The following is a 24333-nucleotide window of genomic DNA, read 5'->3' as shown; positions in this document are numbered from 1 at the left end:
GAGAAAGTCTGGTATGTTACTGTAAGTGGCTATCTAGCTTGTTATTGCCACCTGTGTTGCTGAATCAGATTGTGTGAACTGCATATGGATGAATGCTTACTTCAGCTACATTCTACAAGGGCTTTTTTTAATCAAAGGAAATTTTTTACATCGAATCCTGAGCAGAACCATTTATTGTGCCATATAGAATCCTTTTTTTTTTAATCTGCTATATGCTGTAGAATCATCTATAGCACATTCTCCATCAATCTGAAGAACTCCATCATCATGCAAAAGGTTCTAGAACCATTCACTTTTCTAAAGGACCATTGAAGACCCATAACTTTTAAGTGTGTACTTTACTGTAAGGATTGAAAAACTTCAATGCACTGAAACCTGCATCTGTGCTGTGCAGGTTTAACCATACATCCTGGAGAAATATTTCACCCCCAAATTGTCAGTGTATAATTGGCATTAGTCTTATTAGTAAAGCGGAGACTTGGTGAACATATCTGTTTTGCTTGCCCTCCAGAGTCATATCAGTTTTAGACTCTTCACTGGAGGGAGCATTTTAATGAATTGTGCATGCTAGTAAATTTTGAATGAATATTTTGTGACTCCCTTTGCTGGTGTGCCTTTGTGTTTGTTCTTGCTTTCCTGTTTGACCTGTAACAAAATATGTGGAAATATTGCAGTTGAAACCATTATTGCTGCTTAGATTCTCTTCTGAACACTAAGGACAGTCTTCTCAGTCAGTAACTAGGATTTTCTGCCCAGTAATCCACTGCTGTCTGTTCATATTTTGGCACGATTAACCCATTTTCTCTCATGCACAGTTATCTAACATGCCTGTTATTATGTCATTAAAGAAAACAATCCAATCAGCATGCACTAACATTAGCATAACTACAAACACATGAGCAAACTACGACTATATTACACATTGGACTTCAGTTCATTTAAAAGAGAAAAAAACTTTATATACAATTTATTTTTAGTTTTATAAAATTTAACAGTAATGATACATTTTAGTAGTATCTGAGTTCTAAACTAGGGCGGCACGGTGGTGCAGCAGGTAGTGTCGCAGTCACACAGCTTCAGGGACCTGGAGGTTGTGGGTTTGATTCCCGCTCCGGGTGACTGTCTGTGAGGAGTTGGTGTGTTCTCCCCATGTCTGCGTGGGTTTCCTCCGGGTGCTCCGGTTTCCTCCCACAGTCCAAAAAAAGCCATACGTTGGTAGGTGAATTGGCGACTCAAAAGGTTCTGTAGGTGTGAGTGAATGTGTGTGTCTGTGTTGCCCTGTGAAGGACTGGCACCCCCTCCAGGGTGTATTCCCGCCTTGCGCCCAATGATTCCAGGTAGGCTCTGGACCCACCGCGACCCTGAACTGGATAAGGGTTACAGATAATGAATGAATGAATGAGCTCTAAACAGACATTACTTGACGTGAACCATTTTAGCCATTATATAGCTTCAATTTAGCTCCTAATGTGCATGCTTAGATACCACAGTAAAATATAATCCTGATTACTTAACTGTTAACTTATCAGAAGAATAACTATAATAATTACTTCACTTCTAGAACAATGTAAGGCTAAATACAACATAGTGAAAAGTAGGTAATATTTAAAAAAATAAATAAATAAAATATACAGTGAATGTGTGTATTACTGAACATCTCTGAGGAATGCCACTCAGACTGTGTTACACTGTGAAAGGCAACCATTTATGTATCTGAGATGTAAGAAAATTTCTAAATCCTTTTCATAATTCAGGTCTCACACACACAGCCAGCCAGCTAAATGTGCCTGTGTGAAGATGAACTCAATGAGAAAAGCACAGTGGTCAGCAGAAAGTGAATGGGTCTACACTACACTAATGCATCTCGCTAACGCTAATGTTGCATTCTCCAGATGTGCCTGTCCTCAAGGTCGTCTCTACCTAGTAATAAAGCATGATTAGCATTCAGGCTGCCTCTAGGTAATGGCTGAGGAGGATCTTTTATGCTGGCTTTAGCTGGGAAACATGCTTGTACTAATTAGGGTGCACATTAGTAAGGTACAGTAGTGTGATTTTAGACTAGACTAGTAAAATCCTGGTGATATTACATGGTTCACATACAATAGGATAGTAATCTGTAGGTCAGCTGGTGTACTAGCTATTCACTGTTCTACTCTATTTCCTTTCCTTACAGATACACATAAAATAAGTAGACTTTGGGATATTCATGCTAACGGCCTACACCTTTAACCTCAGCAATATCACAGACTATACATTCAACAACAGGTAAGAAATACAACACACTTGCTAACGTCTTTTGTTTATTCATCATTCATCTGTTCCTAATCCCTCTCACTGGGAATGCTGTTAAACACTAGCATGAGCCTCAGGGTCTCTGCTATTTATCTCATGTACACACTCTCTTTCTCTCTCTTACATACACACACACACACACACACACACACACAGTTTAGCTTTAACATCAACACACAAACATACTGTCCAGCAAGCTTCTGGCCACTTAAGGGACTAATTATGGAATGGACTACACCAGTAGCATGCCAGTAGCATGTTTTATTTAAGCCATCCAAGCCATAGCTCAGAGCAGACGGAAACAAGCTCTTCCTAGACCTCTTCTGCTGCCACACATTTCTAATCCCAGTCTTATTAACCCTGCACGTGGGCCAGAGGTTCACTTGGCCCCTTTACAAGCCATCGCTCAGCAGGATAAGAACTGAATGAAGCAACCACAGTCTTGCTGGCTTTCTCTTTCCCAGTCATTCTTTTCTTCTCTGTAATGTATAATATTCAGTGATTGCTGACTTTTTAAGGTTTCGTGAATTGCACTCAATAAATCAAAAATGCTCTGCCACAGTGCAGTACCAATTTAATGGTAACCATGGAGCGTTTAGCATTTTTCAACATAATCTCTGTCTGGTCCATCAGTACCATGTGGTCAGAAACCATGACCAATTTGTGTAGTTCCAGAAAAAAACACAGATAATCATGGTCTCAAATAAAACACTTCTAATAGAATCCGATGGCCACATGTCCTAACACCTTTTCTTTAGCCTCTTAATTACAGGGCAATGGCTGTTTGATGAATGATGCAATTTAAATGGTCTCAGAAGATTTTAACTCAAAGCTCATCTCAGAATATGGCAGGAGTATGTTTGCTATATGCCAGACTTCTTCTAGTGAAGAAACAAAAGGGCAGTTTAACCCAGTGGTTCTTCTTTTTCTATCATTCCCCACCTCAGACGAAAGGGAATTTCCACACCCCACCTGTACCATATTGCCCCTAAAATATGATAATAAAATAAGCATGTTTAAATTTTCTGATTTATTTAAGTAAAATCAACTTCTGTCTCTAAATCAATAGCTTAACATTATAACACGAGACACAACATTAACATCAATGTTCAAAAATTCAGAAAACTGGCCTAATTTAACTTTGCTTTAGAATCTCAAAAAGGCAGGTGCAAGGGCATAGGAGTGAGTTTGATATTGGTGGGGGAACATATTTGCTGAGTCAAAATATTACCTAGCTATAAGCTGATTCTTGTAGATAAGGCAGTAAAACACTGCATTTATAATGATGTAGAAAAGCACTTGATTAACATTAAGGTCAGAGAGTGAAGCTGTGTCCCAAACAACACACTATGGAACTTTACATACAACACTATACTATTCAGTGCAGCAGTGTGCACCTTGGGAGACGGCCAGAGACTAATGTTACCTTGCTGCATGTTTAGAGCGCTTTTCCACAACCTTAACACAGCTAATATTAACATTAACCAACTCTCAGATCCTCCTCTGTTGCCCTAACAGTTATATACAATAATATATTTCATAACTGTAATTAGCCGTCATTGTTGTCTGTTGTGCTCTTGTTACTGACCTTAAGAGCTGGTAAACACTAACTTTAAAAACCAGACTCTGACAGTGAATCGGAGGCCAGTGAAGCTGATGATTGGAGCAGCTCTATATTTGAACAGGTGCCTTAATAAAGGCTAAAAGAAGACCCACCTTATCTGACTCACAGCCAAAACGCATTAATCTCAGTGGCCCATTTTCAAAATAAAGGTTTGCGAATAAAAGCATATTTTGGTTCCAGGCAACCTTTGTTTTTCTGGTCTCCTATCTAATGTTCTTTTAACATGTTTAAGGGCTATTAATGAATCCATTTTGAATGGGTGCTTTTTGCTGAGTAAGCTTTATAAGCAAAACAGAAAGGCATTAATAAAGACAGGCTTATTAATAAAGAATTGCTCTTTATTTTCTAAATTTCTTTAGATTCCTTGCGCCCCACCTGCCCCACACTTTGAGAAACGATGGTTTAACCAAAAGGGAGTCTATTTACATAAAAAAAAACTCTCAGTTCTTTTCCATAGATCTACTCACACAACACTATTGAGCACTGGCCTGAAACTAAGATTTAAATTTGAGTTCCAGCAGTACTTTCTGCCCGCTCTCAGGCAAAGTTTTGTTTAAAGGAGGAGAGAACCAGAGCAGCCTGTGACTGGCTGAGAAAATGGATAACCTGAAAAAAACTTAATTCCCAGGGTTATTTTAGGGTTTTAGATGTTTTTGAAGTATACTTCAAACTATATCAATATCTTTAAACAAAATGAAACCTTTTTTGTCTAAAATCAAACAGTTGTTTTGGCTTGTATGGTGTGGTGTCTGTTGCTTTCTGAACAGAACTGCTAAAGACTTTCCTGTGACTGTGATTGATCTACTACACTGCATTTGTTAGAGGCTGTAATCCACGACGGCTAACATCTAATCATGTTACAGGTGTAGCTGAATGTAGCGTTAGGTGTCTTGCCCAAGGATTCTTAGTGGTGCAGCATAGTGTGCTTTACCTAAAGAGGAAGGAAGCATGGTTAACCACTACTCTAAATTTAACATCTAATTCAAGTATGTTTTCAACAGCATATTCAGCTTTATTTTCTTTAGTTCTTTTTATCAGATGAGTCATAAAGTCGACTTTATGTAGACATATGTTTCTCTCACTATGAAAAACATCACATATCTTTGTGGTTTGATTAATCATTTGGCTAATCGTTAAACAGATGAACTCCCTTAACACTGCAGTTATCCAGTAAAATGCCATTTCTTTTTTTTCTTGTTGAAAGGCCCTCCTCTAGCTGGAACAGTCTGGTCTCTGCACGACATAATGGAGTAATAATAAGCTCAATACAAAGCCCTAACACAGTCTCGCTCCCTCCCGTTCTGTGTTGCACCATAAGTGGTCCCCATATGTGGTACTGTAAACCTTCACAACATAAAGGTTCCCGAGGGAGCTGTGCTGACCTTTACTGAACCTCTCCAGCACAATAGACAGGAGGAAATATTTACACATAGCAAACACTTAACAGACAGAATCAAGAGCACAATGCTAAAGTGTTATTACTAAGCAACATTAACTTGTGCCGTTAACTTGCTAATAACTGCTGGTATGTGCTATTTGTTATAGCCTCATTATTCCATTGTTTTATTTATTGTATACTTGATAATTATTTGTTTCTACTAACTTACATAGTAGTTTTAATTACTACACGTTTGCTCTGTAAAACCTACTGACCAGTCAAACGTGTCATATTATACTGCCATATCTTTCAGCCTCATCCACTACCAGCTCAATATCATTAATACAAAATCATCATTCTGAGCCACACTGTCACTGGATTGTACTGCAGCATAGTGTGCCCAGACTAGAGGCCTATAATTTCATTTTACATGAAGATGAGTGAGCAGTTAGAAGAATCCATATTCCTCCAGACAATTTCGTCTCTTTCGTTAAGCCACACTTCATTAACAGAGAAGGGAAAATTACATTTCTATTGACACTGAGCTGGACCGAGTGCATAGATCTGCACTGAAGGGTTAAGGGGTGGCAACTGAGTTGTGTTAGTGTTGTTGAGGTGTTGCTAAGAGCAGATGGAACTCACCACAGCATTTTTTCAGGGGACCCTCACCACTCGACAGGGTCACTACAGTCCCACCCGAGCAGGGGAGAGGGGAGCCAGGTGGCCACAGCCCCTCAGACCAGCTGGGAGAGTGATGGGCCATCTGACATTCAGGGAGAAAATGATACACTTTCCACAGTGCACACTTTGCATGTCAATACCTCCATGGCACAATAAAACAGAGAGAGAGAGAGAGAGAGAGAGAGAGAGAGAGAGAGAGAGAGAGAGAGAGAGAGAGAGAGGCTAATCGTGGAATAGAGCTAATTATCATGGCAGTCTGCTCTTTTTCTTCCATTTTTTTAAGCACTCAAGATAGAGCACAGTGCCAAGAGGATAATGAGATAACAGACCCAAAATGTACATGAACGACGCCTGCAGTAAAATGCTATTGAGCAAATGGGCCATACTGTTGCTACAGGACAACAGCATTTGAGCTCTGTTCAAGGAAAACAATACAGTACATTATATGCCGTTCTATACAGTCATAGAACTATATACCTCTAAAGTCAGAGACCACATATTCAGTTTGTTAATTTCCAGTCTGAATGACCATTAAAAATTAGACATTTATCTTTTAGTATGAGACAAAAGCATAATCCTTAATTAGAAACTGTCTGTGTTTTGCCTTTATATGTTTTTAATTATTTAATGTGCACAGTTTGCACTGTTTTTTTTTTAACTTGTTGTTGTTCAATTTTAAATGAGAATGCAGGGATATTTCCCCACACCTCCAAAATTTTGTATTAGACATTGGTTGCATTTTCACATTAAAGATTTAGAATCACCAGTACATCAATCCTTATGTAGTAGAAACCTTTAATAACCTCACTAGTCTCAGATATTTAGTCTCAGTGATTAAAATGTTCTTTTTTGTGTCTATTTCTTCCTGTAATGCATTCTTGATACCTACACATCCCTGCAGACACATGTTGTTGAGTCGTCTTCTCACTGTGTGTGGGTAAGCTAAAACACCTGTGGATTTTTATGAATCTAAATTAAAACTGGAGTTGATTTTCACATATCTCTCAAAAATTGACAGCTCTGAGTAAGGAATATCTTAGTGTTCTACATGATCATGCGTGGTTTTCAGTGTCAATTTCTGTGCGTATTTCAATACATTGAATATAATTAGATGGCATGGTGGTACAGCAGGTAGTGTTGTGGTCACACAGCTCCAGGGACCTGGAGATTGTGGGTTCAAGTCCCGCTCCAGGTGACTGTCTGTGAGTTTGGTGTGTTCTCCCCATGTCTGCGTGGGTTTCCTCCGGGTACTCCAGTTTCCTCCCACAGTCCAAAAACACACATTGGTAGGTGGCTTGGCGTGTCCATAGGTAGGTGTGTGTGTGTGTGTTTGTCTGTCTCCCTGTGAAGGACTGGTGCCCCCTCCAGGGTGGATTCCCGCCTTGCACCCAGTGAATGTGGGTAGGCTCCACTGCAACCCTGAATTGGATAAGCAGGTACAGACAATGAATGAATATAATTATAATGAAAATACAGTCATGGCCTAAGTGTTGGCACCCCTGAAATTTTTCCAGTAAATTAAGTATTTCTCCCAGAAAATTATTGCAATTACATGTTTTTTTCTTTGTGTCTAAAAAACTGAGAAAAATGTAAATAAATAATTTTGTTTCTAGGGTAAATAACTTTGTTTCAAGAATGTGATTCTCATTTAAACTCACCTGTGGCATGAAACTGGTGAGTTACACCTGAAACCAGATAAAAAAGGAGAGACGTTGACTCAATCATTGCATTGTTTGTCTGTGTGTGCCACACTAAGCATGGAGAAAAGATGGAGAGAACTTTCTGAGGACTTCAGAACCAAAGCTGTTGAAAAATATCAACAATCTCAAGTCCATCTCCAAAGATCTTGATGTACCTTTGTCCACTGTACACAACATAATCAAGATATTTACAACCCAAGGCACTGTAGAAAAATTGATGAAAGGTTGCAACGCAGGACAGTCCGGATGGTGGATAAGCAGCCCCAATCAAGTTCCAAAGACATTCAAGATGTCCTGCAGGCTCAGGGTGCATGAAATGAAATGCTATGGCAGGAGACCCAGACCCCACTGCTGACACAGAGACATAAAAAAAATCTAGACTGCAGTTTGTCAAAATGTACGTGAGTAACTAAATCCTTCTGGGAAAATGTCTTGTGGTTAGATCAGAACAAAATAGAGCTTTTTCATTCTACAGTTAACTGAAAAATAGAATGAGGCCTACAAAGAAAAGTACCTACAGTCAAATATGGAGGAGTTTCAAAGATGTTTTGGGGTTGTTTTGCTGCCTTTGGCACTTGCCAAAGGATATTGGGTCGCAATGTAGGGTCCAAAAACTGGGTTTGTGCCTTAGGTCATGGTTCTTCCAGCAGGACAATGACCCCAAACATACTCCAAAAAGCACCCAAAATGGATGGAAGCAAAGTGCTGGAGAGTTCTGAAGTGCCCAACAATGAGTCCAGATCTAAATCCCATTGAACACTTGTGGAAATATCTTAAAATTGCTTTTTGGAGAAGGCCCCCTTCAAATATAAGAGACCTGGAGCAGTCTGCAAAACAAGAGTGGTCCAAAATTCCAGTTGAGAGGTTGTAAGAAGCTTGTTGATGCAATTGATTTCAGTTATTTTTTCCAAAGGGTGTGCAGCCAAATATTAAGTTGATGGTGCCAATAATTTTGTCTCTGTTTTTTGCGCTGTTCCAATACACACAAATAAAATAAACATGTGTATAACAAAACATGCAATTGCAATAATTTTCTGGGAGAAACACGTTCAGTGGTGCCAACACTTTCTGCCAGGACTCTATATTACCAGGCTATGAGTTTGTTTTTCATTTTACTTTGCACTTCATATGCAATCTTATATCTGTCACCCCTGAAATATATCACAAAAAATAAATTAATTATTTATCAGTCACTTTGATTGTTTTTTGGAAAACCAGAATCACATCTTCTTATATCCTGTAGGAAGGAGGTTGACGGGTGTCAGTTAGTAAAAGAGTCTGATAGAGTGGGGTGGGCAAACAGACTTGTCACTCTTTCACTCTTTGAACTCGTTAGCCATGATGGAGCAGTGATTCCAGAAAAGAAGAAACGGTGTCTCTAGAGACCCAGCCTACAGTGAGAAAGAGGCATCTGCATGACCTTTTAACCTTTATGATTACTGTGGGTTTGAGGGTAATTGAGGTTTCCCTTCTGTTTTTTGGTTGTTTTTTGGGGGGGGGGCTTTTCTTTTTCTTAACTCCATGTTAGGGTCTGCCAGACGTTCCTGAGTGAACAAGAGCCAGGGTCAGCAGCTGACATTATCTCTCTCTCTCTCTCCACTCCTCCCACTTGTTATTTGAGAATACAATGACAGAATTGTATAATATCATTTATAAATAGAAATTTGTATCCTAAATTCTTAAATAATTTTTTTCTTTATAGTTTTATTTGGTGTATTTATTATTTATGATCATTTTCCACTGTTACATACACCATAAATAATGCCAAATGTTTTTGGACATTCTGAAATGAAGGGCTATCTTTGCGTTCTACAAAGACTTGCTGGAACATTTCTGTAAGACTGTATTTTCATCAGTGAGATAATGCATTAAGTTTTAAATGGTTCTGCATCACTCTGGTGAACATGGTTAAATTCTTTCCCAGCCCAGTGCAGGCTGGCTTTGTATCCCTTAATCTAAAGCTTGACACTGGGCATGGGGTGACCTTAGGCTCATTTCCAGCCATTCCACAGCCTCCCTCAAAATAAAGACTGTATCATAAAAAAGGATTAAAAAACCTACAGCTAAACAGGCAGATTCAGTAATTATGAGGAGAAAGAATTGAAATAATTGTCATTGGACAGGAATGTTTTTGCAGAATATTTGGTAAATGTGGTCTTATACAGATTCTTTTACTCTTCAACCCCAACCCCCTCTAGCTCTGAGTCAATGGGCCTCACGTCTTTGTCCGTGTGGCTGGACTCTGCAGAGCAGAGGGGAAGGCGATGGAGAGCAGCTGCTGACTGGACATCACAGAACAGTTCCCATCCAGATCCATCAGCAGGAACAGCCGTGATTGTTGCAGCATTCTAATGTTTATGGGGCGTGAGAGGGACAAAGGCCTGGGAGAGGACAGAGAACTTGGCTAAAGGCACACAGATACACACACAGATAATATATTTTAATTGGTGTTCAGTTGTTTTGGCCAAATGTGGACATGAGTACCTTTTCAAACATTTGTGCCCATAATAACCTCAGATATTCTGGAAATGCTGCCTCCTCCACAGGTCAGTTTGCATTGACTGTCTCACTGATAATAAATGTTCTTTTATTTCCAAACTATAACCATCAAATTTGGTTAAATAAATATAATTTAAAAAAAGCAGACAGCAGACCCTAAGCACCAAGCTACATTTCAGATTGACAGTACTCATTAAGCTACTTATAAAATGATTTATCAAAACTCTGTTTCATTGTTAGTGAATATGAATCATATAAATGTTATTTTTGTGATACATGTTAGATATGTGTTCTTCATAATGATATCCATTTGATTATTTAAAAAAAAAAAAAAAAGACAGAAAGAAAAAAGCTGACTGTTGTTTTCAGGGTAGCGGTGGGTCCAGAGCCTACCTGGAATCACTGGGTACAAGACTGGAATACACCCTGGAGGGGACGCCAGTCCTTCACAGAGCAACACACACACACTCACACACTCAGGCACTTTTGAGTCGCCAATCCACCTACCAACGTGTGTTTTTGGACCGTGGTAAGAAACCGGAGCACCCGGAGGAAACCCACGCAGACACAGGGAGAACACTCCTCACAGACAGCCACCCGGAGCAGGACTTGAACCAACAACCTCCAGCTCCCTGGAGCTGTGTGACTGTGACACTACCTGCTGCACCACAGTGCCTATCTATCTTTATAATAATAGCAAGGATCATATAAATGAGACAAAGTGACATTATGCTGATGCAAAGTTAAAATTTAGTGCTGGTTTATGTGTTTTATTAACCTTTTAAATGTTAAATGTGGCACCAAGTGTCTTCAATATTGAACCTTTTCACTGATACTGAATTTGGGCTTTTCATAAGTTGTCATTTATAATCATCAAATTAAAAGAAATAAACACTTGAAATATATCAGTCTGTGTTTAATGAATGAGTATAATATACAAGTTTCACGTTTTGAATGGAATCAGTGAAATAAATCAACTTTTTCATGATATTCTAATTTTATGACCAGCACCTGTATAGTGTAAACACGTGGTATGACCCGCCACTGTTGATATCTGAGGATGAAGTGGGTATCTGTCGCCACCTTGTGGTTGCGATTTATTTAGTTAATTAGTTTTATCCGTAAACACCACAGTTGCAACGTAAATTTGGTCACGATTAAGAGGTTAAAAAGAACAAAAACGGTTTGTCAGTGTCCTAAAACTGTGCATCACTGCTAAACAGCGTTCTGCAGATTAGTTTGCCCAAACAAAAAGGTAATTATTGTACCTTTTACTGTTAGTATAACCAGCTCAGTGTAGTATGTTCAGTTTCAGTATGATTCAGTTACCGCAGTCTGGTTTACAACAGGCAAACAATTAAACCGCTATTCTTATCTACCACAAACTACAGTAGCATACACTGGCATAAATTAAAAACCATATGGTCATATTATACATAATATTTAAATTTAACATGGTAATCATTGGTAGGTCATGCCTTACCTTTTAATTTCTAGCTGATTTGCAATACAACATTTAAAATTCTGAAACAATATCAGATGGCATTTCTACACAATAACCCAGCCAACACACCCATGTGGTGCCCCATATGCGTAGCTCAGCTGGGTACCAGAAAGTTTTATCCACGGGTTAAATGTTGGTCTCCACATATGGGGTCAGTGATGGGACCAAGGTTGGTTAAACATAGGGCCCATCTGGCCTGTACACACAAAAACAACACGAAATCTCTCTGACCTTAGACAATCTACTATGGGCCAATGTGCTCCCCATATATAATTACAGGCCCACATTCATTCCATAGAGATATTCTACCTGGGTTCAATTAATAGTCCATGCACCAACCCAATTTGAGTCAATGCCCATCTTAATCCCAGCTAGCCCATATTCAACCCATTAGTGCCCATCTAAGGTGTGCTGACTGGGAAGGGACCCTGAAGGAGATTCAAATACAAATTAATCTGAGAACCATTTTCCTAATCCATTCATGAATATGGGTTACAGTCTTCTTTCCAAGATTTCACAATACCTTAAAAGTGGAGTGTATTTTCATACAAACTTTTTTCATACATGTTGGTCATGACAGGCACTCTGTGCTGCAGATGTCCCCTGATTGAAACAGATGATAAAGATTGACCAGGGGAAACATTATTAGCGATCCCACCAGAGAACCAAGCTGCACTGCAGCTCCACACCACACGAGGGCGATGTGACTTTGGTCCCTAAGAATGACTCCTGTCATCACCTTCACGTAGGACAACAGACCAGTGAAGAAAACCCAGGAGAGCACCTAAGAAAAATAAGGAGCAATGGGCTTTAATAACATGATATTTAAAATATATTAAAATAAAAGTGAGGATTTTTTTAATTAGACCTCTCATTTAAACAGTGGATTGATTGTATTAGAGATTATGTGCACGTCCTATTTAAACATGGTCACTTCAAAGTGGGGGATATATTTAAAATTCATTCAAGGACAACAAAGCAGTTTGATACTTCATCACATGCAAGATGCACCTTATAGAAACAAGATAAAAATAATAATCAGAAATGTAAACATTATATTTTAAATACTGATTAAATGCTAATATTTGGTGGTAAAAACATATTTGGCACATATTATGAATCAATATAAAAGCAAATGTATTTCACTGTTAAACCTTGATTTTAACGAGGTGGGGGGTGGTGTACATCTTCATAAATGAATCATTATACTGAAGATTAATGATTAAACACAGAAAATGTTAAAATAAATAAATAAATATAGAGATGACAAAATGAATTATGAAATACATTGCAAAGGCAATCTGGTAAGCAAGGTAAGATATAACATCCAGTAACTTACAATTATAGCCACTCCGAGGGGAGTGTCTTTCAATAATGGACAAGGACTCATGACTGCTGTGGCCATGTTGTACCCACCAAAACCAGAACCCAACAGACACAGACAACACAAGAACACCAGCGAGCTAAAAATAAATCACATACAGTACATGTCATATTTCAAAATGTCATATACAATAGCTTTAGCTCAGTTTTTGTTTGCAAAATGTTTATCAGGTATCTACAGATAAGCTAAATGGCAAAAATGACAACCAACAAGGAATAATATCACATCCAATAAAAATTTCTAATAATTCACAAATTGAGACTGATGTAAGAACCATCTAAGAGTGGAACTGTAGTAATTGGGTCACAGTAACATATGGAACAAAATGTTTATGTAGCTACTATGTAAAGATCACAAGCTAATGTCCCACATGACATTTGTGATCTATGTTTATGATATACCGTTTGGGAGCAAACATGGCGATGATGCAGGCCAGTGGGTTAGCAACAGAGGCCAGAGCAGCTGAGAGGTGATAGGCCAGGTTCCCATAGGGCATGCAGGAGTACGTCTGTACTGATGGCAGCACTCCATTGGTTGCACCATTCACCCATACCACCATCATGTAGATGAAGGCTAGCTCACAGCGAGAGTAGAATGGTTTGACCACAAGTTGTCGGTACTGGTCTTTCTCATCTTCATCTTGGGTAGTTTTCTTTGAGTTTGAATTTGCATCACTCAGTGCTGGGTTATACAAACCCCCAGAGACTGATTCTAAGGTACCAGATTTGGGCACCAGATTCTCTGTGGAGAGTTCATATGTCTGAGGAATTCGATTTAGCATGGCAAAAGCAACAAGGCTTAACACCATCATGGCTACCAGTAAGGAGAAGAAGATCTCAGTGGAGAAGTTGGGTGGGAAATATTGTGTCTCGATTGAAAAGATTTCCTCTGATAAATTACTTGAATTTCTGGAGATATTGACACACTTGGACATGCCAACACCTTGCCCCAAAGCTACGAGGCCAGGCACAAATCCACTCAGTCCTTCCCCAATGTAGTATGTGGTGATGTATTTGGCAGGAAGCTGCATCATAAAGGGCAGGAAGGTGACTGAGGAGGTGCAGTCCACCAGAGCCAGGAAAAATGTGAGGACAAAGAAGGCAGTGCTCCTTGGAGTACCCTGCAACACTGTTGTCTCCTTCCAGAAAGCTGTCAGGAGGATACATGCTATGACACCGATGATCAGCACTGAATAGATGACTAGATTCTCCCGTAATCTGCCTGGACACAGCTTGTGTGAGATGGTCACCAAGAGAGGGCCAAGATTGGCCAGCTGTATGATGACTGTAAGGTAGGAAGGCAAGTCCCACCCCTCTGGCAAAACACTGACGATTAATGGTAACTCCACCCACAGTCCATTAATGGCTACCCAGGAGCCAAGGCCAAAGACACAGGCCAGTATATGGACATATAAAGACATGGCTGAGTAAGTTGTCCTAGTCAGACTGTCCAATGGCCGTAGGAATATTCAACAGATTCTCTAGTGTCTTTGGTCACTATTTGGCTTCTGTTGACCTTCTGTCCACTCTCCTAAAAAAAATAACAGTGAAATTAATAAGAGTAACTCCTACCGGATTTAAGCAAGAATAGAAACAATTGAAGAAAGTGAAAGCAGATCCCTGTGCACACCACACATTTGCTTACACTGCTGTTTCATGCAGAGCAAGCTGAACTAGAAATTGCTAAGCTTTCTTAAAAGAAGGAGATAGATGGCTTCTATAATTAGACCAAGTGAGGCCGAGCCATGGTCTGAGTTACTCTCAGCAGGTGTTATCTCTTTGCAAGCTAATCTTTTGCTCATAAGTTTACAAATGGTGAAACAGCCATAAAAGAAGTAGATAAGCAATAAAAGAGCACCAAGAAAAAGTGTCTCGTGCTGCTCCAAACTTTGCAATTGTTTCAGACTAATAAAGACAGATGAGTTATTCAAATGTGTGCCATGTTACAGGAAATTGTTTTTTGGATTTTGTTTGGCTCTTTACCTTTATTTTTTATTTATTTAGATTTCCAGTTTCTTGGGATGCTAATAAAACTAAACAATGTCATTTCAGTTCATGGACAAAGAAACATTTATTCATTCATTCATTATCTGTAAGCGCTTATCCAATTCAGGGTCACGGTGGGTCTGGAGCCTATCCGGAATCATTGGGTGCAAGGCAGGAATAAACCCTGGAGGGGGCGCAAGTCCTTCACAGAGCAACACACACACACACACACATTCACTCACACCTACAGACACTTTTGAGTCCACCTACCAACGTTTGTTTTTGGACCATGGGAGGAAACCGGAGCAATCCCACGTGGACACTGGGAGAACACACCAAAACTCCTCACACACATTCACCTGGAATGGGACTTGAACCCAGAACCTCCAGGTCCCGGGATCACCTGAAAGAAACCCACATAGACACAGTGATTACACCCCAAACTTCTCGCAGACAGTGACACGAGGCAAAGATCACTACCTGTGGTCCCACCATGCTGCTTTTATTATATAATTTTATTTTAGATTAGATTATGTTATACTACTGCACTATTGCTTTAGAGAAAGTTACTTGATCTTTAAACCTGAATGAAGATAATGTAAAATAAAAACAATTAAAGCCACATAACTAGCTATAATGATCATTTACTTCTTTCCAGTTCTACAGCTTTAATATTTTGGGACACATATTTATCAGTTATCTTTCATTCAGATGCTTCAGATTATTACTCTGGGACATTCTCAGTATTATCCTCTTTTATCATGTCAAGAGCAGCAGGCTTTTGCTGCGTACAAATAATTAATCAATCTTAAAACAATTCATATCAATGAGTTTTAATACACTGACCAGTGCCTTGTCATCTCCAGATCTGTGAAATATTTTCCAGTAGGGGAAAGTTCACATGCCTGAGGTGCCACTGTGTTTAAAAAATAAGTTAAAGGTGTTATAAATGTGTATAACCTATGACTGATTAACTAGAAGCACTTTCTTAAATGATGCAAAAAGGGTCCCATGGAGCACTGTCTGACTAAATTAGAACAAAGTCTTAGTAGAGTAGAACAATTGTCTGTGTGCAAAACACTGGGTGCTATTTTCTTTGAAATGTGTTCATTATTTGTTCATCATTTTTGTGTTTGATGTGCATGTGACAGAGAGAGGGAGGGAGAGAGAGATTGTATGTTATCTTTGTATAACAAAGTCCATATTGTATTACTGAGCAACAACAATTTTACTTTCATACCAGTATCTCAACGAAACACACACACACACACACACACACACAGACACACACACACACAGAGAGATAGAGTAAGTCGCCTTACATAGATTTTGAGTTATTTTGTGGAGACTGGGCCTGACCTCAACCATGACCTCAACCATGACAACCATACTGCAACCCTAAAACTAACTTCAGCACATCATCACATTAAATAGTATTGATTTAATCACAGGACATGATTTTTGTCCTCATAAGGAAAACAAATCCCCAGAATGTGAGTCTGTATATCAATTTTGGTCCCTACCCATGTAATGAAAACCCTGACATGCAGAAATGACCCTTAAAGACAAGTAAAATCTTGTCTTGTACAAAATACATTTCAGAAAAAATTGAGTTACAAAACTAGGGTGACCAGACGTCCTCTTTTACCCGGACATGTCCCTTTTTTAGACTTAAAAAATGTCCGGGCGGAATTTCACAAACGTCAGGGATTTCTAGAGTTTACATTGAGTTTCGAGACGCGTTTCGTTCACAAACTAGTCCCGCCCTCCCCTACTCCGTTTGGTTCGCTTGAGTGAGAAGGGGGCGTGGTGAAGTAGCCTAAAATCTTCTGATTGGACGGTCTGACTGTAGAGCTACCGTTATTGGTCGATAACCTTCTCTGTAAACATTTAATTGGTCAATCTGCACGTCAGTAGTCATCCCCCCCCCCCCCCCCTTCCCCCGAGACGTGTCCTCTTTTTAACCATCTCAGATCTGGTCGCCCTATACAATACCTTTCAGTTACACTTTTTAAACATTTGGGAATTGAAGATACTAATTGTTAATGTACTGTTATGTGGAATTGTCCATTCATTCTGTATACAACACTTGAGCTGCTCAACCGTCTGCAGTCACCAGTGTCTGATTTTCCACTTAAAGGTCCCCCATACATTTTCAATAAGAGATTAGAGAAAACACGTTTGGACTGCATGCTGGCAATTCAAGCACAGGCATTCTATATCTACAAAGTCATGCTGTTGATGGCATTGTCTTTCTGAAATATCCATGGACTTCCCAGGAATAGACATTGCCTTGATGCATATATCTTGTTATGTGCCAACATATAGTATATTGCCAAAAGTATTTGCTTGTTAATCTTCGTACACATATAAACTTAACCCTTTAAAGCCAAATGTATCAAATATGATACATGATCTTTGGAGGTGGCTCTTTCTTCATCTTATCAAAATAAATACAGAAACAACCCTTTATCCTTTTGGGCCAAGTGTTCTGAGTTCTCTACTGAACTATGAATAAAGTGGAAGCATTTCCATGCATTTACCAAACCACTACAAAAATGTTGCTATGCCAATATTAATGGTAGATGATAAAAGAACTACAATTGTATTGCGTTGACAAATGTTCTGTTTAACCTGTTAGACTGTTTCTTTTTTTTTATCACATCGGGGGGTTTTTAATTATGAAATGGGCTTCAGGGCAGAGGAACTAATTTTACTGGAGTGATGGAGCAGCGTCTAGTGCCTTTCGTTTGAATTAGAATGACTTTTGTTATCCAGACCTAATAATTTACCATCAGTGCCTGACCTCTCTAAATGCCATCAAATTCTCACCAAATGTTACAAAATCTAGTTTTGTTTTTTTTTAAATTACATATTAATATCCTTGATTTGAGAATAAGCTAAAAAAGGATGAGCAGGTTTTACTTGTAGCCACAAAAATATAATTACAGTACTAAATGGCACTAAATGATTTTGTTTAAAGTGACTAAACAAGTATTACCAGGAACAAATTCAAATTGTAATTTTCATGTGTAAGTTAGCCGTTTACAGAACCCAAGGTCATATCCAGGAGTTTATCTGGCATTTGAACACGTTGATTTGTGAATCACATACAGCTCTAGTTCAAACATAACCAAGCATGATATTGCTCTTCAGAAAATCAATGAGGCACAATGTAAAAAATCCCACTGCTACTCACAGTCTGAGCCTGGAATCGACTGCTTTCAGCTCCTTACTCCAATCACCAAACACGTGTAGCCGAGCTAGAGAAAGTTAACTGTGTCACTGACCCTTGCATAGTCCAGCAGTTCTCTCTGATATCACACCAAATACACACCTCTGTTGAGCTTTAACTTCAGTAAATAGGCAAGAAAGGATTAAGCACGCCTTCAGAATCTGAGCATAATGAATCAATACCAACCTGTTAGAACTTCACTGATATGTCAGAGCATTTTAATAAATGAGCGTAAGCAGGTTTTTACTGTCGTATTAGATTATAAATTAATACTATACATTACTACAGTGCTTTATTTCAGTTACTTCATTAATAGAGTACACTTGCTTATTTACTACAGATGGTCACATTTCATGTGCTTCTTTGGTGAATATATTCCAAACATGTGAATGAAATGGGTGCTCCTCATGGTTTTATGAGTATGTCATAGATAGCATCATAAAATAAAGGACATTGACCAAATTTATATACAAATAACATAAATACAGCATTATGCTATCTATTTTATGTAGCTATGGTGGCGCAGCAGGTAGTGTCACAGTCACACAGCTCCAGGAACCTGGAGGTTGTGGGTTTGATTCCTGCGCTGAGTGACTGTGAGGAGTTGATGTGTTGTCCGTGTGGGTTTTCTCCCACAGTCCAAAAACACATGTTGGTAGGTGGATTGGGGACTCAAAACTGTGTGTGAATATGTGTGTTGCCCTGTGAAGGACTGGCGCCCCCTCCAGGGTGTATTCTTGCCTTGCGCCCAATGATTCCAGGTAGGCTCTGGACCCACCGCGACCCTGAACTGGATAAGCACTTACAGATAATGAATGAGTGAATTTTATGTAGCTGTATTTTGGTCAGGCCTAGTGGTGAATTAGTAAAATATAATTTTATATATATATATATATATATAAAAAAAACATGTTGGCCAAACACCTTTACTGTGTCTCCCAAAGAAAGGGCCTATCAAAGTGGTTGAGTGATCTAAGCCCTGGTCCTATCGTTGGGTATTTGTCAGTTTAAATTTCTGATGTTGCTTCAGTAACCAGATGCAGGGAGTCCTAGAGAGCACAATTAGATTTGTTCTCTGGGTGAGTGGAATGACCTATTCTCTCCTTCCCTTATCACATGGCACTGTGTTAGCCTGTCTGCCGTCAGCTGATGTGTCACACCTGGGCAGTTGGCACTGTTTGGGTATCGAGTGACATTGCACTGGTTGTAGTCACAGAACTGGCAGTGGTTAACAAAGCTTAAGCTTGTCCTAACCCTCCCAATGTGGGTGGTATTCCACCTTTTACTTTAATAGTGATGCAATCATCAACAAATCACCAGGCCAAATCAAAGGCCAAGACCATGTGGCCAACAAGCAAAAAAACGTTCTGGCCATAAGTCATGCAATTTATAGATTACTACACATCTAAAGGTGAGTCATTTTTTTGTGTCAGAGTCCTGGTTGCAGACATTTCTCCATTTCAGTTTATAAACCTGGGGTAATAACAGCACAGTGAAATAGAAATACGTCCTGGAAACATATGTGTTTACAGTAGAACTCGCCTTTTTTCAGTGGATATTTACATTTGGTACATAAATGATGGTACCACTGACCAGATGTGATGGTATCACCATCAGTTCACCTATGAAAACTAACCCTTAAAAATCCAATTGTGCTTTTAGTGACATCACAAAAACCTACACAGTAAATTAGACTGGAAACCAAAATTAAGGGTGGTCTCCACTATCTGCAAACTAAAAGACAAAAGAGTTCATTTTCAGAACCTGAGGCTCTTTTTAAAATTTGGCTTCCCTGAAGAACTGATTTATCGTATTAATATCACCTATATTTGGATTACTGCAAATGGCTGAACACTGGCCTTGTTGGAAATGAATATATATAGTGCTGTTTTTATGTATTTTAGTAATTCTGATCATAAATATTGACCCACTTTTAACATATGACCATACTAACATTTCACTATTAGCCATGTACACTGACACTCCAAAGCTTAAAGCCACAGAAGATAGTTAGCCAGAGAGGAGTTTTGATGAAATAACAATATACACAAGACGACAGGGCACACGCAATAATCATATTTATGTTATTTTACAATCAGAGTTTATAACAAACAATAATAAAAAAGATTAGTAAGATGCACAGTTTTCAAATGATCTCATCTAAGACAAACCAAAGAAACAATCACTCATTGTCTGTGGTCCACTCAAGTTCAAAAAATGAGAAAACAGAAGGAGCATGATGTGGCTTGAGCTGAGGCTTAGGTTATTTCCAGATGATGGGTGTGTGTATTTATATGAGAGAGAGAGGGAGAGGGACAGAGAGAGAGAGAGAGAGAGAGAGAGAGAGAATGAGAGAGAAGAGAGAGTATATGCAAATGTATGAATTCAAGGACAACAGATGACTAGAAGGTGAGCAAAGGAAGAAATGAAAGGATGAATACAAATGAGAAGAAAAAATAAAATAGCGAAAACAGACAGACAAACATGTGTGTGCATTTGCAGTACAGTACAGTCTCAGTTGGTGTATATTTGTCCCTCAGGTGGTTGCGGTAACTTCATGTTCTCTTTGCACATCATAAGTCGTCTAAGCTCCTGCAGCACCACTCGGATACTGTAGGAGTTCTGCCACTTTGCCAAGGATGAAACTGCCCTCGTATCCACCTAAACACACAAATATTGTTGTTATATCTGTATTACGTGTATCTAACATCTTTATTCAAATACAGCTCACATTTACATAACGTCTAGGAATAAACTTATTTCACATACATATTCTCTCTCGCTCTCTCTCTGTAAAACTGTAAACTCACCACACCATTGGAGTTGTGTACTCCATTCAAGTTTATCTTTGTCACAAATCGCACAAATGGAGGAGTTTCTGGATATCTGGGACCACATTCAACTCTCAGGCTGTACATCCTGTTCTCATAGATGGTCTATCAGTCGGAAAAGACAGAAGAATATATGAGAAAATATACAGTTGTAAACATGAACAGCATTTCAAACAGAAACACAAACAAAAAAAGTTCAATTTTATGAATATGCATGTATTTAGATGTGTGTGTGTATTATACAAAAATGAACTTCAAATGTTGACCAAACCTACAGGAGATAACTGCTATAGCACCTATGCTGGTTATTTTCTTTTTTCCTTTTAAATCTACCTGAATATATATTTAATATAAGAAACTTGCCCATTTGCTGAAAGGCACACAACGCGTTTGTTCAGAAAAAGGTTAAATCTAGCAGATCAGACAGTAAAAATAAATGCAGGCCAGGTAGATATGGGACGTAAAAGCTCACATTTCCATTTTAAGTCTTCACAAAGACAAACAGACATGCATTTCATTTGTCTGATCCAAGTTACCATTGGCTATCATATAACAACTAGAATTTTATTTAAAAAAGAAAAACAAACATTGAGAAATCACAGGATCACTGGACAAGAGCAAGATTAGTAAATTCTAAACAGATTAGTATGATGTAGAAGGCTTGGTACACTTTATTTTGATACTTTTTGATATTACCCTTGGTGGGCCAATGATCATGCCTCTCCAGCGTGTGAGTGTCATATCTTCGTCATCCTCCAGCCCCCAGCTCACCGTTCCATCACCCACTCCTTTTTGGCCCTCCTCCAGCTCTTCCAGAAGGCGGAAGTTCCGTGGCACCTTCACGCCTGGGTACAGAAACACACAAAAAACATCTGGGTTATGACTATATCAATTTTATCCCTCCATTGAAAATCAAGTATTTCATCTTGTTAACATGTTCAAGTGGTGTTTATTTAGCCAATAGCATTAGCAAACAATTTGCAATATAACTTATATATTTATAACTTATAAATATTTTATGTTGATGAGCAGAGGTAAATTTTCGGGATTGAAATGATGACTTGGAGGGGGACACAATTCTAACAGAGAACCTTTCCTAGGTTCTTGCTAACTGCTTTCCTGAGTAAAACCACAGATTTGTGTAACAATATACACTGAGCTGGCATTGGTTCTATAGTTAGGGTTCAGTGCTAAAATGCATAATGAAGAAGCTGCATTACTCTATGCATCAGGGACTAAAGCCTGGACCATTCCAAAAGAGGGCAAGAAATGCTGAGTAAGACTGTAAAAAAAAGAGTGGCCTGAAGGAAACTGCTGAGTCACATTATGTTAAACAGAACAGTTGTGGGAATAGATTTTTTTATTGGTATTTTCAACTGCAAAGTGAACTTCAAAGTGAAAATTCAATACACATCTGGGACAATTACAATAAAAATTATTAGGATGTTAATTTTGCCAAATGAGGGTTTTGTCTTGTGTCTTTACAGAAAATACTGTTATTGTTAAAGCACCCTCCAAACAGAATGGAAAATGTAACCATTGCTGCATCCTCACCTACTTGCATTATATAGTGGCAAAGCAGCGGTCTCTAGTGTGAGGTTATTTGAGTTATATCTTCTTTACATGATACATCTTGAACATAGGTGGAACTTTTGAAAAACTACAAGCACTTTGGGAGCAAATACATGATGCATAACGACAGGTTGCTTGAAGTGTTTATATTTTTTCTGTTGGTTTGCTAATGATAATGGAAGGATGATAGTTAACACTATGGCTATGAATCAAAATATGTTTTGTTTTTATTATCCTCTGCATAAATGCTGTAGTCTATTAACAGACAGGACAGAGAGACGTCTGTTCCAGACTTCTTTTTCTCTGTGAGTGGATATGATGTATTTAAGAGAGTCTTGTTGGGTTTTGTAGTGAGAAATGGATGACAACACAGAAAAAAAGGCAAATTGTGAATTTGGGAGTGGGGAGACTTATTGTTGTAATACACAACATAACAGCTCTCATAGTTAAAGACAATTTTAGGCCTGAATGGCTCTTTAACTGTACACTTCATTCGTGGCATGGTAAAGACAGTAAAAACACGTACCTCTACGGTCTTGACCGTTTAACACCTAAATGGAAGTTTGCTACGATTTTGCACTCTATAAAATGGTCGTCTGCATTGATATACGTTGAATGAATACTGTTACAGCGCTGGTTAACGTGCTGCTTGGCTTGTCGCCTATTATTGGTTAACATTAATGCCAAATAATATTATTCTCGCAAGCCAATGAATATCACACGAATGTAAACGATAATTTAGCCATCGAGGACATCGCTGTGGAACATTGTGAGAGCTGTCGGGTTGGGCTTTAGTTTGTTTCACAGCATAGGTGACAAAGCAGCTGGCCGCTCACAACACCACCACAACCACGGTCTCCTTAATCACTGCTATCAATTACACAGTCGTTTAGATACACAGCTGTCCCACAGTCAACATGTTGAGGTCAAACACTATTCAAAAAGGCTCAAAACACGGGGTATATTTTACTAGTGTCAGTACAAGAATCTGAGACTCATCCCGCTGCGGTAACCGGCCGGTAACATAGCACTGTTTGACCACGTCAACCGACCCCAACTCACCGCTTCAAACTTCTCTCAACTGATAACTACATCTGACCCCCATGTCCTCAGCGGCTGCTTCTCAACAAACTCATAAAATGCTTTAAAAGCGAGCTGTGAAAGGAGGGAAATGACTTACCTGATCCGGCGGCGACCGCCATCTTGTGAGTAAACAGTGAATTAGCGACGTCCGATTCACGAATCGGTATTTGAATCGGTTCTTTCATTTTGACGTATGAGTCGAACCGATTCACAGACGGTCACGTCCAAAGGATGATTCTATCCTCCTGAATTATCCCCCTGAAGAACAAGTTTTGAAACCTTAAAATTAGTTGCTCTTATTTCGTAATTTGTGAGAATCCATGTTTTTGATGGAGGCAATGAGTGTCTACTGGTATTGCATTTGTAAATAATTGTATACCACATTCATGAATTTTGTGAATTAACTGGAACATTCCATACAGCGTTTTTCCAGCAGGAATTTGCATTGTCAAAATTCCTTAAATATGACAGGAAAAATAAATATTTTTTTACTAGTTTTGTCCTTTAATCTCTGTACCTTTTTATTAGCTGTACACTGATTTAAATAGCTATGTATTGTCGTTTC

At 38.8% G+C, this 24333-nt stretch overlaps 2 protein-coding genes across 3 annotated transcripts; both read right to left on the bottom strand.

Annotated features, from left to right (window-relative positions):
• Positions 1 to 9890: 9890 nt before the first annotated feature.
• On the bottom strand, positions 9891 to 15354 carry slc52a3-1 (solute carrier family 52 member 3-1). The gene is made up of 6 exons (XM_066643264.1): positions 15318 to 15354; positions 13783 to 14592; positions 13464 to 13743; positions 13018 to 13141; positions 12257 to 12462; positions 9891 to 10056 (listed from the first exon to the last, which is right to left on the bottom strand). The coding sequence occupies exons 2-6, from the start codon at positions 14480 to 14482 to the stop codon at positions 9891 to 9893; spliced, it is 1476 nt and encodes a 491-aa protein (XP_066499361.1). The 5' UTR covers positions 14483 to 14592; positions 15318 to 15354.
• A 4963-nt stretch (positions 15355 to 20317) lies between these two features.
• Positions 20318 to 23979, bottom strand: LOC136665826 (ubiquitin-conjugating enzyme E2 variant 1-like). Of its 2 annotated transcripts, none has more exons than XM_066643624.1 (4): positions 23866 to 23979; positions 21810 to 21958; positions 21093 to 21218; positions 20318 to 20943 (listed from the first exon to the last, which is right to left on the bottom strand). In XM_066643624.1, the coding sequence occupies exons 1-4, from the start codon at positions 23951 to 23953 to the stop codon at positions 20797 to 20799; spliced, it is 510 nt and encodes a 169-aa protein (XP_066499721.1). In that variant the 5' UTR covers positions 23954 to 23979; the 3' UTR covers positions 20318 to 20796. The 2 variants fall into 2 exon arrangements, with proteins under 2 accessions (XP_066499721.1, XP_066499722.1); XM_066643625.1 differs by lacking the exon at positions 23866 to 23979 and adding an exon at positions 23748 to 23852 and having other exon boundaries at positions 20319 to 20943.
• Between the last annotated feature and the right edge of the window lie 354 nt (positions 23980 to 24333).

Source organism: Hoplias malabaricus, chromosome 14 (assembly GCF_029633855.1).
Source record: "Hoplias malabaricus isolate fHopMal1 chromosome 14, fHopMal1.hap1, whole genome shotgun sequence".
Lineage (NCBI taxonomy): Eukaryota > Metazoa > Chordata > Actinopteri > Characiformes > Erythrinidae > Hoplias > Hoplias malabaricus.
This window is presented reverse-complemented; position numbering and strand designations above follow the sequence as displayed.

Bases quoted from the DNA above. Each gene is read 5' to 3' on its own strand.
- LOC136665826 (XM_066643624.1), bottom strand. From the start codon at position 23,953: ATGAAAGAACCGATTCAAATACCGATTCGTGAATCGGACGTCGCTAAT. The intron at 21,959-23,865 runs GTAAGTCATTTC...TTCTGTACCCAG, and splicing joins GGCGGTCGCCGCCGGATCAG to GCGTGAAGGTGCCACGGAAC. The intron at 20,944-21,092 runs GTGAGTTTACAG...TTGTGTGTTTAG, and splicing joins TACACAACTCCAATGGTGTG to GTGGATACGAGGGCAGTTTC.
- slc52a3-1 (XM_066643264.1), bottom strand. From the start codon at position 14,482: ATGTCTTTATATGTCCATATACTGGCCTGTGTCTTTGGCCTTGGCTCC. The intron at 12,463-13,017 runs GTAAGTTACTGG...TATTTTTCTTAG, and splicing joins CCCTCGGAGTGGCTATAATT to GTGCTCTCCTGGGTTTTCTT. The intron at 10,057-12,256 runs GTCATGACCAAC...GTCCTCTCCCAG, and splicing joins ATCTGCAGCACAGAGTGCCT to GCCTTTGTCCCTCTCACGCC.